Here is a 17,496-nt window from a genome sequence, read left to right as displayed (position 1 = left end):
TGTTTGTCGTAGGATTTTCCTGCAGAATGCACGATCAAACGTTGACTCTATGTATTAACAGAAACGCATCCGAATGCACCCGAAATCAAGGCACGTTCAATTTACGTGTCAAACGTGGACCGTCTACCCCTTGTTTATTCTCGCGATGATATTTTTACGAGAATCACGTTTTCGCCGGGACCACGTTTATAAAATACGTCGACGGAACTCCCGAGTGCCTTGAACGCGAAACAAATGGGAAAGTTTCGACGGGTCATAGGACGAGAATAATGCTCTATGCAGACGAATGATGCATTGTTGCGATTCAGCGGCTCTATGCGAAAGATGTTGCGCGTTCTTGAGCGCTGTATCATTGGAAATATACAAAGCTATTGAATTGCACAGTTTTCTGTCGCTCTGTACTGTACGAAGCCTCGCAGACATAAAATTCGAGGTAAAAATTAATTGTTCTTTAAAAAAAAAACAAAAAAATAGCCGCCTTCCTCCAATCCAGGAATAATCAAGATACTTTTGACGATCGAATCGCAACGGTGGAAACGCGATCTTGAATTGTCTTCGCTTGTACACACTATAAATACGCTGAGCAAACCAAGTAACAAAGAAACTGCAAATCTCTGACCGTGTGAAGAGAGCTGGTGAACTGCTTGCAACGAGACGCCGCTTTCCATTTAACGAACACGCTAACTCGCTTCGATTAATGGAGAATGATGTTTAGTCTGCATGAAGTCTCCAAGTGAAATGGAAAAGAAAGCAAGGATGGATGAGAGTGTGTGTCTGTATGTGTGTGTGTGTGTGTGTCCTCTGTGTTGTATACACGGTTGAACGTGTTGTAGAAAGATCAAGCTGGATCCTGATTTGGAAATCGGTGGTGAGGTTGCCGAAACGTTGGACAATTCTGCTGCTTGGCACAAACTGTCGGTTCGGCCGCGTCGAAAGTACGCAGATCCCCGTGCTAGAAGCATCCCGAGGTCCTCCTCGGACAGCAGCATCCCGAGGTAAAGTACGAATCCTTTGATAAGTGTGGTGAAACGAGGAATTGAGGAACAAACAATTTAGAAAGTGATTGTCTCGTTGTCGTCAACAAATGCGGGGAAAATCCTATCGAACGAAGGAGAAGAACTGTAAAATCTTGATTAAATAAAGAAGAGAGATCTAAGGAGACGTGTCATAGAAATCGTCAGCCATCGAATCATTATAAATTCTACACTCTACGTTTTACAACTCGGCAGGACGCAGCTGCAGTCTGTTCAATAAATTTCGTACACTTCGTGTATGGTGCAGTCGAATTGCTTGGGAGCATCAATTTCAAGATGAAACGACGAAGCAACGAGACAAAATGAAACACATAGAAAGCGGATGTTTCGTATTGAACGAGATATGTCCAAAACAAAGAATCAGTTGCGTGGACAACTAAATGCGTGCGCGAAATATAGCAACGACAGGTGCTCCGGTCAGAACATTAGACTCCAAACATTATGTTACCGGCGAAGCCAATGAACTCGTCGTATTTCACCCGATTATACTGAAACCAGTTGAGCAGTCACGACATATTATCGAGTATGAATTATTTGATTTTATCGATGCGCAAACGTGTTCTTTATCGCACAAATGATGATACCATTTTCACTTGGAAATCCTTGATCTCAGCAGAATTATCAAAATTATCTTTCCCTGTGGTGTATTTTTTTTTTTTATTTAATTTAAATTTTCATCTGTATTTTACATCCTCTACCTGCAAATTGTTGTAATTTACGATGATTTTAACGAAGATGGAGCGTTTATAAATGTCGTGAAAAGCAAAGATGTCAGAAGAATGCTTGGCTATTGTCCAGAATAGGTTCGAAGTAGTTTAATGGGAATTGCGATCAGCGTGAAAAATTATACCATTATATTGTTAGGCTAATTATAAGGACGTTCTGTCCAACGAGAGCAAACAGCTTTGCAATATCTGTTAGGTTTAAAGAAATATGCCATCGACTTGATATTAAACATCACGTCGAAATAAATTCCAATTGCACAATGCAATGGTAAACGCCTGGCTCCTTCTAGATTGCCAGAAACGCGATGATTCTAAGGAAGGTGAAATACCAGCCAGTTCTAAAAATAAATCCGCGTGAAGGTGAGGTTCAATCTGAAATTTTGATTTGCCACTTTGGCAGCGATTTCGTTTAATGGATTGTAAATTATTTCATATTGAATACATACATTAAACAGAAATTATTTAATGCATCAAACTGACGAAGCCGTGAACCGATTGTATCGTTCACGTGAAATAAATTTTTAACACTTTGGTAAAATAGCAAAGTGTGTTCCGAGGAAATCGAATCGACTCAAAGCTTGCTGAAAAATTACGTACCTTATTCTCAAATTTAAGGTCTTCTCAAGTGTGAACAATAAAGGATAAAAAAATAAATATACTTTCGAAAATATATTTCAGTACAGAAAACTGAAATTTCCAGATGTTCCTTGTTTCTGCGATGGAAATGGACGAAATGTTGATTAATTAGAAGAGATTCTGTACACATGAAATATACTTGCAAAGAATAGACAAATATAGAGATGTATGAGTGTTGGAAAGTTATATTTAAGCTTAGTGACTAAGGCGATGCGGCGAGCCTCTTTGTACGCGTATTCGTCGTTCATTCAACAAAACGCAAAATCTGTTGGCGATTTGTCCGGCCAATTAAACCTTCGCTAGTACCATTTAAAGTAAACCAATTATACTACCAGCGATGAAAATATGTTTCAACTAAATTTAATAATTCAAAATTTTCTTGGCGATCCAATTAGTCCAATGGGTCTAACATAGATGAAATTGTTGTAAATAATTAAAATATCCAGTTCATAAGAAATATTTTACATTGATAGAACAAACTATACATTAATACGCATTGTTTGCTATTTACTCGTTAAGTTAATCATATATAGATTTTAGAGCAGTTACAGGATTACATTTTAAATGAAAAATTCATTTCTACAGAGTGTATGTTCGTACAGCTGATTCAAGAGAAGGATGGCTGCCCATGTCCATTTTGATGCAAACGGCCCTCAGCGAGGACTCGGCACTTGGACATCGGCCGGAAGACTCTCAATACCGACGAGAGTAAGTAATTCCTTCTCCTCTTGAAGTCTTTCCCTCTGTACTGACCCACTGATTCCTCTAGAGCTGTAGTGAAAGAACTAGTGGAAACCGAGGAAGAATTTGGCAGAGACCTTCAACAGGTCGTTGAACGTTACTTGAAACCCCTCGACAATCCAGATGTTCCACGGATCGTACGTGACAACAAAGACATCATCTTCACGAACCTGAAACAAATTGCCGACTTTCACAACACGTACGTATACTCGATGAACCAAGAGGAGAAATTCACTGCGACACAATCCGTTGGACATTGGGAGACTCCACACGAAACATGATTTCTTTTTCTCTTTTTCTACGAACTTTTTCACAGTACATCGATTTGTTAATTTGTTGTTGTCCAAGTAGACAACGCGTTATTCGAGCGTCCATTCACAAACAACAGCAACAAATCACGACTATTCTTTATTCGAATCAAAGCGAAAAGAAAGACACGCACGCCACACATGGTCACTGTTAAATTTACATCAAGCACATTGTTTTCTCTTTAGTAAAACGCGTGAGCAACGTAAGTCTGATAACGACTGTGTGATCGTGTGTTTCGTGGTATTTAACTGGTATTGCTTGTTCGAAAGTTTTGACCGCCCTCCTGTCGTTGTTTTTTTTTTTATGAGCACGCTTCGATTGACTCTGGCCAAGGTAAATTCATTCTTCCAAACATACATTTTGTCATAAAAACGTGCAGTAGTCTCCTTGAACCAACGTCTCAGTAGAACAACTCAGTACGTAGTCAGCCAATATAAGGAGAATGATACCGGACATATTTTCCTGCTCAGTAGAGTACTCTGTACACGATCAGACCGTGTAAGGAAGAATGATTTCACTAAATGGCTGTCTCTAATCACAGCGTTTCTTGTTAAAAAGTATTTGACTTTTATCCCTGCTAGCCCAGTTAGAAGAATAAAATATGATTCGCTCATGACCCGTCCCAATATTAATTAATCATAATTTCACGGCCTTCCACTGGACGTAATTCTTCGTGGATTAATCAGCGTAGAAGAAATTGACATATCATATCATCGTAACTTAATACCATCGTTGCACCCTATATGTCGCACTGAAAAAAGAAGTCAAGAAGGATGCAGCCTTCAGCACGTAGGCATGGTGTGTTTTTAGCATGAAAAATAATCAGTATCTCACTTAGATCGTTCGGCAGGGTGTTGATCGAGGGTGTTAAGTACTATGCGGATCAACCACGTATGCTGGGGAAAACTTTCCTACGATTGGTGAGTCCTAGCCAAGCTTGAAGTATTAATCTTAATCCTGTTGCCTCGAATTCTTTCGTATCTCAAATCTCGTGGTTTCAGGAAAGGGACTTCGACAAACATGTGGCATACTGTAGGGACGAACCGGCGGCCCAGGAGTTCCTCCAAATGAACGACGCGGTACGAGAGTACTTCGAGGTGAGTCACTTGATCAATCGTCCCTGTTAAAGTAACCCAGTACTAATAAAATAATTTTGATTATTAGATGTAATTCGGTTATTGTTAACTCAAGAGCAGAAATTACTCAGTGTCTTTACTCAGTAAAAGAACCAGATGGTAAGAAAGATCTCTGTCCATCGTCTTCGTAGTTTGGCGTCGCGACGCCAACGTCGATAATAACGCTTGCTCCAAGTATAATTCGGTTATGACAATTTTATTAGCTTATCCTATACATCGTTATTTTATATTTATTTCAGAGAATTCAAGATTATTTTCATTAATAAGGATATAGACAGTATTTATGAAACCTCGTCCTGCTCTTTTTTCGTCTTTTGTATTCTATTCTTATTTTCATCATCCCCCTCCCTCCTCCTCCCCTTTTTAAACGAGGACAATTATTTTTTTATAGATGATTTTTAACGGAGGATAACGTAATCATAATGGAAAGTTGGAGGATGAAATTGTAATTGAAACACACGTTTGCACGAATCGAAGGAAATTTCGCAATTACATAACTAGCGGGGGTAAGCGGGCGTCTGTCCAGCTCCCGAAATAGCTTGGTTTATTCTTAACGGAACAGAACATCTTTCGCTTCTCTTACTTATGCGCGACAGACTCGCGACGACACGCGTGCCACGGGAAGAAAAGGAAGAAAGCAGCCGTGTTATCGGCTGACGACGTCACCGTCACTGTCACTGCGCGATGACAGTAGCCAGCGTAATCTCTGCACGACGAAAAAACGAAACGCACGCCTCGAGCGTCTCAGCTGTACACCATCGATCCGACGGATCTTCGAATTAGTACTTTATCCTGTTTCAAAATTCATTAGCGTGCCTTTCTCTCTTTGTACGTTTAATAGCTGCTTAACGATAACAATTAAAAAATGATTTAGACGTTGAGAGGAACAAACATCGTTGTTGAATATTTTGAAATGGAGAGAGTAAAACGTGGCCAGAAGAAAGATTCGAAATTAACAAGGGAATGCTGATCAAGTGCGAATCGTAGGTGGTTCAATATACATAATATACCAGAATATATTTGAACAATTTATGCTGCTCGCTTTCTTCTCGTGATTCGTCCTGTTATTTCTAGAACACGACTCAAGACCACTGCGTGATTTTCACACGATATAACCGGCGTCGTGAATTCATTTAATGACACGAAATTAAAATTAGACCGTACGATATTACCTTGTTGAACGTGTCCAGCTTCAAAGTGAAACGTTCTAAATGCATTAGAATTTCTCGTTGATTACGTTCATTTATGAATACTTGAATCTGTCCACACGTTTCTCTTTCTTGTTCGATTTACATCGAACGTGTTATTTTCTGTCTTCACGTTTCTGGAGGATCAGAACTTTCAGCGCGCGCCTAGCGAAAGATCTCCAAAGATCCGTAGAACGATTCACGTTGTTTTTGTGCGTGGTCAGTCCACGAGTTCGTCCGGCATCTAAGTATAGCCGTGGCTGTATTGGCCTCCGGACTAATGTTTTTCGGTAACCACCGACCGTAGATCCCCCTCGAGGAAGAGAATCGGTGGAAGAGCAGAGACCTGGTCCAGTCTGCGACCAGCCACGGTATCCTCTTCGAACCAACAACCCGAAACACAAACGGTGTTTATTTCCCTTGACCTCCGTTAAGGTGCGTCAGCCCTTCCACCATTCCTCAACCATCTTCTTCCTCATCGTGGATATTCCAACTTTCTCATCGATCGACTTTTGCACTGTTAGAACTTCATTTTTCTAGTGAACGATATTTTTGTTTAAATTCTTCTGAGAGAATCTTTCTTAATTTTTGGAAATATTTAGTGTACTCGCAATGATTCTTGGAATTCCCCTCCTTTTCTAATTGGTTTCGTAAAGATTAATATAACTTTGTTGCGAGATTGATTTATAGTGATACAGTGATACAGTGGAATTTTGAACAATAAGAGAGAAATACGTAAGTCACAGAAGTTTTGGAGAGAGTAGCAAAAGTTTACGATAACTATCAATCAGTTGTTAATTAAAAAGTTCTCTCGTGTTAGTAAGTAGTATCTCGTGTGATATTGTGTTCAAATTGTCTAGGCTGATCGATAGGGAATAATCGCGTAGAAAATCCAGTCGCATCCAAAAATACGCGCCTCTTCATCCTGGTGTCGAATTACAGAGTCAAACAATCCGCTACTCTCTAATCCTCGGAAAATCCCCGATTGCCAATTTTCAATTCACTTTCACTTCCTCTTATAATAAAAATATAAAAGTCTTCATATTTTTAGCGACGTTAATATTAATTTCATTTCGATTAATGTGAAATATATATTCGGAGAAGTATGATTATTGTTTATAGGAGCTGAGCCAGACTCTCCGTGACGACAAAAGTCTATCGGAACATTTGAAACTTCCGATACAACGCATAAACGACTACCAGCTCCTGCTCAAGGTAACTATGTTGTTTAATCCACTATGTTGTTTATCGCTTATATAACTGTTTAACCCACATTTTCCATCATTCTTTACGAAATCTCGCGCTCTATATCGTGGAGAAATTTTTGACACGGACGCGGATCGAAAATACATTTCAAGGGTGTCATGACGGAAATATAACATAGCTAGAGTATAAATCTTTTGAAAACATTCCAGCGCGTTATGCGCAAACCACCCGCGTTATTAATTTTCGCACAAAATCGTCATTGAAATTTGGTAGGATGCTAGATGCTTTGTAGGCAAGTTCAATATCGATCTCATTTGCATGATTTTGCTTTGGACATGTACAATCATATTTGAACACTTGCTCGACAGTGTACACTTCAATTCAACACACTTGATAGACAATTGAGACAATGAAAATTCACCAAATGTTTGCGTTATCCACGTTCGTGCATTATCATTTTTTATTTCAATCGTCGAATTTCTATGTCGTGCTTCTAATTTCTCTCTTCTGTTTCCATTGGCATAAAAAGTTCGAGTAAGAGGACACAATCATTGACCTGATAGCGGCGAGACACGGCGACCTGTAGAATCCGCGAGACACGTGACCTATATCCTCGTTGAAATTTCATTCTGTCAGATAAAATTAGCCCGGCGCTAAAATACTTCCCGGTTCGCCTTGAGAACGCGTTTCAAACGATTAATTATTATCATCGGTCGTGATTTCGCATCAAATTTAAATAACATTTTCCGTACGCTTAACGAGATAAGGGCTCGGATAATCTAAACTTGAACTTTGGATAAACGTTGGTATGAAATGACATGGAAGATAGATCGCAGGTGATTGATAACGATCATGTTAATGCTCTAATCTTGATTTGTTACCTGTAAACCTTTGGCTTCGGCCACAAATTGGCTGGGCCAGTTGCCCGGAATATATATGTATATATATAAAATAGTGGCGAGAGGTGTTGAAGAAAAACGGAACAGAATTAAGTCAAGACATTTTTCAAATATCTTCAAGCACGTTCGAGACAGTTCAGGTGTAATTCAAGAACGAGCAACATTACTTAAAGATATATTCCATCACCCTGAATCGGATCGTTTTATTTCCACGATGTCGCTCGCGTAGATATAGATCAAGGGAAGTCACAAAGTTCGAAGTCGTGGTATAGTGTTATATAGCAGTGCCGCGACAGAGTATTTTATCGTGGTGTGCGGACGAGTGGGCGCTGTACAGATTTAGCAAGCTAAAAACGGGTCATCTTCGCAACGTGTTATCTTTCCTCGCCGTCTCTCTGTCGCATGCCTATCGCACGCGAAATCATGTCGAATGGGAAAATAAAAAAAAAAGAAAAAGAATTGATCTTCGATCATTCGCCATTCGAAATCCAATGCTGGATGATTCCAACTTCAGACTTGCGAAAGTTGAAAGGAAATTTCCAGCAAATTTTCACACACAGTTTGAATGATTTTCGCAGGAGCTGGTGAAGTATTCGACCCGACTAGGCGAAAACTGCGACGACCTCCAAAAGGCTTTGGAGTTGATGCTAGGTATCCCTCATAGGGCGACGGACAACAAATTCATAAGCAACATCGAAGGTTACAAAGGGAATATCCACAAGTTAGGCAGATTACTCACACACGTCAGTATATTTAATGTAGTGTAATGTCTCTTATAGATCGTGATCATACTGGTGTTATTACATATGATGTGCGATTAACAGGAATGGTACACGGTGATTGACAAGGACGGCAAGAGCAAAGAAAGGTATCTGTTTCTCTTTAAAGCTCGCATACTCATCTGCAAAGTCAGACGAATATCCGAGGACAGATCCGTCTTCGTTCTCAAAGACATTATTCGAGTAAGTGATGATATTATTTTGTATATGATAAAAAAGTATACTTGATAATTTAAGCACTGTACTTCATAGCACTGATATATATTTCAGTTGCCAGATGTAGAAGTAAAGGACCACCCAGACGACATACGGTCTTTCGAACTGCACAATCCAGCAAGCCCAGCCTACCCCATTACTTTAGTAGCTCATAAGGATCCGGTGAAAGCCTACTGGCTGAAAGAAATTCGACAATACGCGAGTGACGTAGTAGCGCTCGCTGAACACGCTGCGGACGACCTGCAATTGACAGAAGTTCTAGAGACCAAGGAAGAAATCAAAGGAAATCCAGGAACTCCTCCTCAGAAAGCAACAGGAAACCCAGGACCAAAGGCAGAGGGTAATCCAGGACCAAAGAAGGCAGAAGGAAACCCAGGACCAAAGAAGGCAGAAGGAAATCCGGGACCGAATCCCGGAGAATCCGCGGAGAAAAAGAAAGATAATCCGGGAAATCCAGATTCTAAACAAGTTGAAGAAGGGGGTGCAGATATGTCTCGAAGATATTCTTCCAGTCGATACAGCAGCTCTTCGAAAGTTGTCGAAGGTGGGGAAATAAAATTTATAAATATAAAAATTCCATGATATTTGATCTTTGAAAGATCAAAGAAATTCATTGTTTGCTTTTTATTGATCTCTGAAGAGTATTCTTCAGTATCTAGCAGTGCAGCATACATGGAGTCATCCGTGAGTCAGAGCAGTGCAGTAAGAATGGAATCCAGCTCCTACCAAGCTGGAAATTCGATAGAAACCAGATCGAATACAGCGAAAATCGAGGGTGGCAGTGGAATAGGAAAACCTGTGTTCGTAAAGACTCTCGAGGGATCCAGTGTCGAACGTAAGTAATAAAACGTGGAAGTTGGGACATACTCAAGATATAGGGTAGAGAATATAGAGTAATTAAAAACTGAGAAACATACGAAAACATCATACTAAGTTTACATTACAAACATAATACTAAGTTTAAAAAAAATTTACTTGAGTGCAATTGATAGACAGTAATGTCAATGGCCTATGATTACAAGTAAAGCAGGTGACATAAGATCAATTTTTACTGTTCTAGCGATACCAGAAAATAACGTGGAATTGATACATGCCGTAGGTAAAGTGACACAGAATTTGTCTACTATCTGATCATTCACTATGCTGCGCATTTTTTCCTATCAATCTTCTGTAATACTGTATCAAGAATCGTATCTACTTCTTATATTTTTTCTTCTAGCCAGCTGAGTAAAAATTGCTTCTACGCATTCCACTAGGCGGTTGGTCTCAAGCTTTAAATTAATCCTAGATGTTGTCTGTCACTCACGAAAATACACCAAATACTCACATTACACTTTACATTTTCATATCATTTTTTTATATTTTAAAACTCTTTATATTTTTCAATTTTCAAGCTTCACATCTTTTTAAAACTTTACATTTTTCAAATAGCTACTGTTTCTGTGGTTGCCATATATGTATATATATCTCTACATTTTTATAAATATTTTATTAGCTGTCCCATTTTATACAAGTAAAAGCACATTTCACACGCGACACGTTTCTCATCATCAGTTGAACGTAATGATATACAAATAAATACCAATATATTCGGTATCTCAAATTTAGTTGTTGTAAATTTTGTAGTACACTTGCACCCATCCCTCTTGTTCTTGTAGATGAACAGAAACAAGAATTACTTCAGTTCTAGACACTGTTATATCCAATGGGAATCCCCTTCAATTCTCTTGTATAGTAAGATCAAGTATTTTTGACCGTTACGACATTGTATATAAATTTTTCAATTAGATGTACTATAAAAATTTGCTCCGTTGCTTCCATTCGTGAATATTTTTTTAATGACTTTACCAATCATTTCTTTACATAGCTGGAGAAATGACCGTCTTCGAGTGTACTCTATTGCACACCGATGCAACGACGAGGGTACAATGGCTAAAGGACAACAAACCGTTAGAGGATAGATTAGCAGATCGTCTGACAGCCTCTGCAACTGGAAAGACCTTCAGACTTCAACTTCAAAATGTACTCGAGTCGGATTCTGGCATTTACATCGCTCGAGCTATGAACAGTGGAGGCCAAGCTACTTGCACTGCCCAACTTGTTGTGCAAAAACGTGAGTTCATAAAGTTTATATATTACAACAAATGAAGAATGCCCTGTGAAAACAAAAATTTGTCCATTTTTCTCATTCAATTAGTAACTCCCGAAGAGAAGAAAGCGAGAGCAGAAGCTAATGCACCAATCTTCTTGGTGCGACTGAAGGACACGGAACTCTTGGAGAACACTTACTTGCGTTTCATGGTGAAAGTGAAAGGAGACCCTAATCCTGAGATGAAATTGTAAGCTATACGTCGTCAATTTTAATATTAGACGAGTGTATTTAATTCATAATAATTCTTTTGATTCCTTTTTAATACAGCTTCAAAGACGATGTTTTAATTGATGAAAATCATCCACGCGTAAAGGTCGTCACTGAACAAGCAGACAAAGGTTTCTACGAGCTAGTAATTGCCGATGTTCAAAAGCAAGACGCTGGCAAATACTCGTGCACGGCGAAGAATCGATTTGGAGAAGCTTCTTGCGAAGCAACCGTAACGGTGTCGGATGAGAAAATGTTGTACCTTCCTGAAGATTTCCTCGAGCCAGGCATGGAACCCAAGCTCACCTGGCTGCGCGATGGAAAACCATTCGATCCTGAAGAACGCTTTAAAGTGTTGTTCCAGGATGACGAAGACACTTTGGCTTTGGTGTTCCAACATGTCAAACCTGAAGATGCTGGCCTTTATACCTGCGTCGCGCAGACGAGTACAGGTAATAATCAATGCTTGACAATTTCATAAGTTTTTGGACTAAAAAACAAAAACTCAAATTGTAGGTAACATCAGCTGCAGCGCAGAACTGACGGTCCAAGGTGCAGTACACCAGCTACTGAAAGAACCAGAGAAGCCGAAACTGTGTTCAGAAAGCAGGCATTCGGAAGTGAGCGCCGGTGGATCAGCCATGCTGGAATTACAAATCAGAGGATACCCAAAACCGGATATCAAATGGAGCAAAGATGGAGAGGAAATTGTCGCTGGTGGAAGATACAAGTACCTCTGGGAAGATGAAGAATCAATGTCCTTAGTAATTAAGAACGTCACTGCCAAGGATGCTGGTACCTACAAAATCAGAGCGAAGAACGAATTGGGCGAAGATACAACTCAAATCGAGTTGATCGTGAAATCTGCGCCAAAGGTCACGAAAAAGCAAACTGACACAACTGTCAATATCAGCGAAACGTCGACGATGGTCGTGCAAATCGAAGCCACGCCCGCGCCGGAAGTCAAGTGGTACAAAGATGGTCAAGAACTTCGAGAAGACAGTCGTATAAGTATCGTTAAAGAAGACAGCGAAACTTATAAGTTAATATTACGAAACGCTCGTTTAGATGACTCTGGCTCGTACTCGATTGTCGCGCGAAACGAAGTCAACCAGACGACAGAAATTTGGAACTTGAAAGTATTAAGTCCACCAAAGATCACAAAGAGATTGGGCGAGTCACAAGTTCTGGATCAAGGAAACGATCTCACTTTGTTCGTCGAAGTTGACTCACTGATGCCGCCTAGTATTAAATGGTACAAAGATGGAGAACTGATCGTTGAAGACAGTCGTTTAAAAATGACTCGAGAGGGTAAGAAATTCATTCTGAAGATCACCGGTATAGTGTCCGAGGACACAGGAATTTACAAAGCAGAAGTCTCCTCCGATCATGGAGTTGTTACCGATGAAACTAAAATTGAGGTAAATAAAATGGTGTCGTTTTTAAATTTGTTTAAACTCGGGTAAGCCTTAATATTAATTTTAATACCAATTAACCTTGAATATAATAACGTATCTTAAATAAAGTTAACTTGGTAATATTAATATTAATATTAGTCCCTTCGTTTTAAAACTACTAACTTTTAATATTTGATTCCCCAGGTAAGAGGGCTTCCACGATTCAAAACTAAATTGCACGACATCACGGTGAACGAAGGTGAAAAGAATGTCGAGTTCAAAGTAGAAATCGATGGATGCCCGAAACCGAGCATCCGGTGGTACATCGGCGACGTGGAGATTACAGAGAAGCGCAAAGACTACGTTTGTACGCAAGAAGACAATTTCGCCAAGCTGTTCATTTCTGATGTTAAAGGTGAAATGAAAGGGACGTATACTTGCAAGTTGAAGAACGAATTTGGCGAAGTCGAGAACAGTTCGAACTTAATCGTGAACACCAGGCCGAAACTACTGAAAAAGCTCGCCGATCAAAGGATCAACGAAGGCGATACCTTGAAACTGATCTTCGAAGTGGGCGGTACGCCCGATCCTGAGGTGAAATGGTTTAAAGATGGCGAGGAAGTTTCAACGGACGCGAGAATTAAAATCACGAGGGACAGCAAGCGACAGGAGAGCTACAATCTGACGGTGACTTTGGTAAAGGGTTCAGACGCTGGCATCTACGAGGTTCGAGCAGAAAACGAGCTAGGCTTTGTGACTAGCAAGAGCAAAGTTCTGATAATGAGTAAGAATCCAAACAGTTGTTCTTCTTCTACAAATGAAATAGGGATTCAATTGTTGCGCTGCTCCATCATTCCTGTTCTGTATTCGTTGTTAAAGAGAAACGATTGTCGCGTTCGACCTTACTGACGGTAGAATTTTGCAGAATTAACAGAATTGATGGAGCAGCTCTAGGCAAATGCCTAACGTGCCCGTACATACTCTTAATTTCTAAGAAACTCGCCAGCGAATCATCGTGCGTTCGATTTTGCCCACTTGTTCAGTAAGTACTGAAGGAAAGGTACGGTTCCCTTTTTTCGGTTTGTTGCTCGTCGTTTATCGATGTGATTTGTTCGTTCAAAGATTCACGGACAGTCGTTGGCAAGGTTTCACGAACGAAACCCATGAGAAATGTGACTCTTTTCCAACATGAGAACACAGAATAACATAAGAAGCATAATCTCTGTAGACTCGCGTCACAGATCCGACATTGACGTGAAACATTCTGTTCGTGTCGTTTTCCCTCTTGTTTCTGTCTCTTTAAACATGTGTCACACGGTTTTCTTTCGTGTTTCTTCCATTGTCTTCTCTTTTCTTTTATGAAAAAAATCCAATGTCATTGTCGCAATTGTCACTGTCACGTGTTGGTTAATCCCTTTCACACTTTCTTCGCGTTCACCTATGTTCATCGTCACTCTGTTCTGAAACAGTCCGAAAATGTGTGAATTCTATAGCGAAAACGGAAGAAAGCGTGGAGGAGAGAACGGAAATGAAGAAGGAGACCGTCGAGAAGATCAGCGTCGAGGAAGAGGAAACGAAAGCGCAGAAAGCGGAGGAGAAGGAGATCGAAACGAAGAAGGAACGCGCAGAGGAATCCGGACCCGAAGGTAATCTAACGATCGTTGAAACGAAACGAAGGGAAACGATCGTTGATATCGTTGTGACAACGAGCGTAACAGGGAAAGAAAGATATTTTATATTGTCAGTTTACTACTGAAACGCTTGAAAGTTCTAAATAATCCTTGATCCACCGATCCACGCGATGTCGCAAGATTTTGGTAAGACTTTTGAAACGTTCCAAGGGAATGTGTCGCGATTTTTGGTCGCTCGTTTTTTTTTTTTTCCGTTTTCATTAATTGAAGAAAGTAGAAAGATAAAAAGATAGTGCAATTTGTGTTTGAGCATACACTTCTTAACATCATGTACATCTGTTCATATCACTTTTCTTTTTTTTTCCTTTTTTTTTCTTTTTCTTTTCTCGTTTTTATAATTCATCGAGATCCCTGCCGATCGAAACTTAACATTGCAACGCTGACACGATTGATGAAGGCAAGAATAGAAAAAGACACAAATGGCCTTGCCCGATAAGCTAATTGATATTAAAGCGATGGCTGATTAATCGTAGAAGTAGAATTGTAGCCGAAAAAACATGTCTGATAAATAATTCAGGTCGAGTGAAACTGGAGAAACAAAGTGTCCAAGTAACGCGGGGCCAGGGTGACACAATCACGATCTCCGTGGCCTCAACGACGACCCACGAAGCTATACTCACAGGTAAATTTCGCACACGCTGAACAACGACTCGCTCATTTTCACATTCACATAGCCATCGTCGTAGAAGATGAATTTTGTGACTGAATTAATTTACAAAAAAAAAAAAAAAAAATTAACAACGAACCTGAACAAGTTCTCCATTTGCCATTTAAAAGTTTCGAATAAAAATCAATCAATCAATTCAGCAGAATCAGTTTCAATTTCGATCCAAATTTTCCACAAAATCAGTCACAAAATCTGTACGCACGAGAGCACAAATAACGCCACGCCGACCAGAGCTTTCACGAGCCTCGATCGAAGTGAAAATTAGCTTTCGAGTGGCTACAGATCATCTACAGATCAGAGAAGACAGATCGCGGTCATCGATTCGTCACGGATCGTCTCTGCTCTCTCTCTCTCTCTCTCTCTTTCTAGTAGGTAGTAGTAAGTAAAAAAAAAAAAGCTGTTGTGACCAGCCCAAGCGTTCACAGGTCCTGACGAGAGCCACACGATCAGCAAGATGACCGTAACAAAGGTCGAGTGCCAGGAGATAAACACGGACAGCCCCGCCGTCGAAGAGATTGCCACCTATAGCTACAGCTTGCAAGAGGAGTCCGTTCAAAAGCCGCAAAACGGCGTGCTGATCGAGGAGTTCTCGGAGAACAGCGAGGATAACAAGTCGAGGCTTCAGACAAACCGTGGCGTGTCGATCGTGTCCGTTTCGGACGACGAGTCGACTCTGAAAGCCATTTCGAGAGACGTCAGCACGGACGATATGCAGCACGCTGAATTATCCGAAGACAATTACGCGAGATTGATAAACGGCTCCTACGAGGAGTTCAATGGAAACGGACATTTGGCCGAGGAAAAGATCCTGGACGATGTGAAACCTTACAGAGGTTCCATAATCACGGAGACCATCGCGGAGGAACGATCCGTGGAGGAGTCGCCGTCGGAGAAATCGAAGCAGGAAAGCATGAAGCTACCTCAATCCGCCGTTCTTGAGAACGGTGACTCTTTCGAGAGGAAAGTATCCACCGCGGATCTGGAGCAACCGCAGACACCAACGATCGAGGAGGGCAAATTGACGAAAGAGAAAATAGAACGAGCGAACTCGATCGCGGAGAAGATCGTCGTGACGAACGTGGAGGAACGTCGAGGCTCCGTGGAGAACGGACTCTCGAGACAGAGTTCGAAAATAGAGAGGATAGACTCGATGGAGTCGAGAAAGACATTCGAAAGATCGATATCGAGGGAGAGCGCGTTGAAGGCTGCACAAAGCGGTGACGAGGAGGTCGACGAAGAGTTAGAGGCCCTTCTAGATCGCGTTAAACGACAGCGCAGCGTTTTAGACGATATCCTTGAAAAGGAATCCTCCAGGGATTCAGGTACGACCTGATTGCTCCATCGGCTGCTCGAACGTCGTCTGTTCTTGCAGGTCGATAGGGTCTAAAGTATAAAGATAATTCGCAGTGTTCTTTCGTCTTTAAGGCACGTGTCCCGTGACGCCTAGTACTAGCTCTGCGTTTTCCTTGTTTGTCTGTGTCTAATCTGTTTTAAGTTTTATGTCGACCATATCGTATCATCGTATTTACGTCGCTTTTGCATGTTAACGTGATCTGACGTGTCAAGCGTGTAACAAAGTTTAATCCTTCACGAGAATCATTTAATATCGTTTTCTATCTTTTCATTTTATCATTTACGATCTTCGTTACGCTAAAATTATAATGTAAGAGGGAGCATTAAATTTTGTTGGCGCTTCTACGCTCAATCCAAACACTTACCGCTTATACAGTGTAAAAGAGTGATCAGTCGAATCTGGCTAGAACGGTGTTTCTTCGTTTTTCTCGAGGTAAGCAACGATGATAAAAATGCTAGACAATTTTAAATTACGAACACCAGCAAAAAATATGAAAACACGTGTTTCTCGTAATACAAAGTCAAAGATTAAAAAATAATTGTCTAGAATTTGAGATAAGAAATGTATAAAGTAACAAAGCAGCACGCGGCGCAAGCGCAAGGACGCTCTAGATGCACGAAACCGAACTTTTAGATCTGACCATTTAAAATGACCTCGATTATTCACAAAAAAACACACACACACACACACACACACAAACATTCTGATCTTGGTATTTCTTAATTAGCGCCTCCTCACATCATTGAAACGAATCTCATCGATCAGACCATCTACGAAACTCAGAATATCGTGTTCGACATCACCGCGACCAGTTTGCCAAGAGCCGATGGAAAATGGTTCAAGGATGGGAAACCACTTCGAACCGGCGATCGTATCAAAATTGCTACTGTCGGTGAACATTTTTCTTTGGAACTGCAGAAAGTCATTATCGAGGACGAGGGCGTGTACACGTGTATATTCACGAACAAACTTGGCGAAGATATGGCTGAAGGATATTTGACAGTTCAAACCGTGGACGAACTCCGAAGACCTAAGTTTATCGAGCCTTTGAACGATGTGGATGTAGCCAAAGGGAAAAACGGAAAGTTCAAGGCTGCGTTCACTGCCGACCCTATTCCTGAAATCATATGGTAAATTTCATCACTGATTTAATAAATTTT

At 40.5% G+C, this 17,496-nt stretch overlaps 1 protein-coding gene across 7 annotated transcripts in view; it reads left to right on the top strand.

Moving 5' to 3' along the window:
* LOC122531809 (obscurin) overlaps positions 1-17,496 on the top strand; it is a 41,049-nt gene that overhangs the window by 14,958 nt on the left and 8,595 nt on the right. For 2 of the 7 annotated variants that reach the window (XM_043660027.1, XM_043660021.1), the window contains 20 exons: positions 834-995; positions 2,981-3,103; positions 3,165-3,335; positions 4,284-4,365; positions 4,447-4,542; positions 6,891-6,983; positions 8,452-8,616; positions 8,698-8,835; positions 8,923-9,412; positions 9,509-9,703; positions 9,929-9,967; positions 10,736-10,981; positions 11,066-11,207; positions 11,288-11,679; positions 11,744-12,648; positions 12,829-13,408; positions 14,118-14,270; positions 14,833-14,937; positions 15,408-16,304; positions 17,064-17,466. In XM_043660027.1, coding sequence (XP_043515962.1) covers positions 834-995; positions 2,981-3,103; positions 3,165-3,335; positions 4,284-4,365; positions 4,447-4,542; positions 6,891-6,983; positions 8,452-8,616; positions 8,698-8,835; positions 8,923-9,412; positions 9,509-9,703; positions 9,929-9,967; positions 10,736-10,981; positions 11,066-11,207; positions 11,288-11,679; positions 11,744-12,648; positions 12,829-13,408; positions 14,118-14,270; positions 14,833-14,937; positions 15,408-16,304; positions 17,064-17,466 — 5,577 coding nt within the window. The remainder of the gene's footprint in view (positions 1-833; positions 996-2,980; positions 3,104-3,164; positions 3,336-4,283; positions 4,366-4,446; positions 4,543-6,890; positions 6,984-8,451; positions 8,617-8,697; positions 8,836-8,922; positions 9,413-9,508; positions 9,704-9,928; positions 9,968-10,735; positions 10,982-11,065; positions 11,208-11,287; positions 11,680-11,743; positions 12,649-12,828; positions 13,409-14,117; positions 14,271-14,832; positions 14,938-15,407; positions 16,305-17,063; positions 17,467-17,496) is intronic. The other 5 variants (XM_043660022.1, XM_043660024.1, XM_043660023.1 and 2 more) reach the window with 5 other exon arrangements.

This window comes from Frieseomelitta varia, unplaced genomic scaffold (assembly GCF_011392965.1).
Source record: "Frieseomelitta varia isolate USP_RPSP 00005682 unplaced genomic scaffold, Fvar_1.2 scaffold_418, whole genome shotgun sequence".
Taxonomy (NCBI): Eukaryota; Metazoa; Arthropoda; class Insecta; order Hymenoptera; family Apidae; genus Frieseomelitta; species Frieseomelitta varia.
The sequence above is the reverse complement of the archived record's forward strand: the minus strand, read 5'-3'. Positions and strand labels throughout refer to the sequence as shown.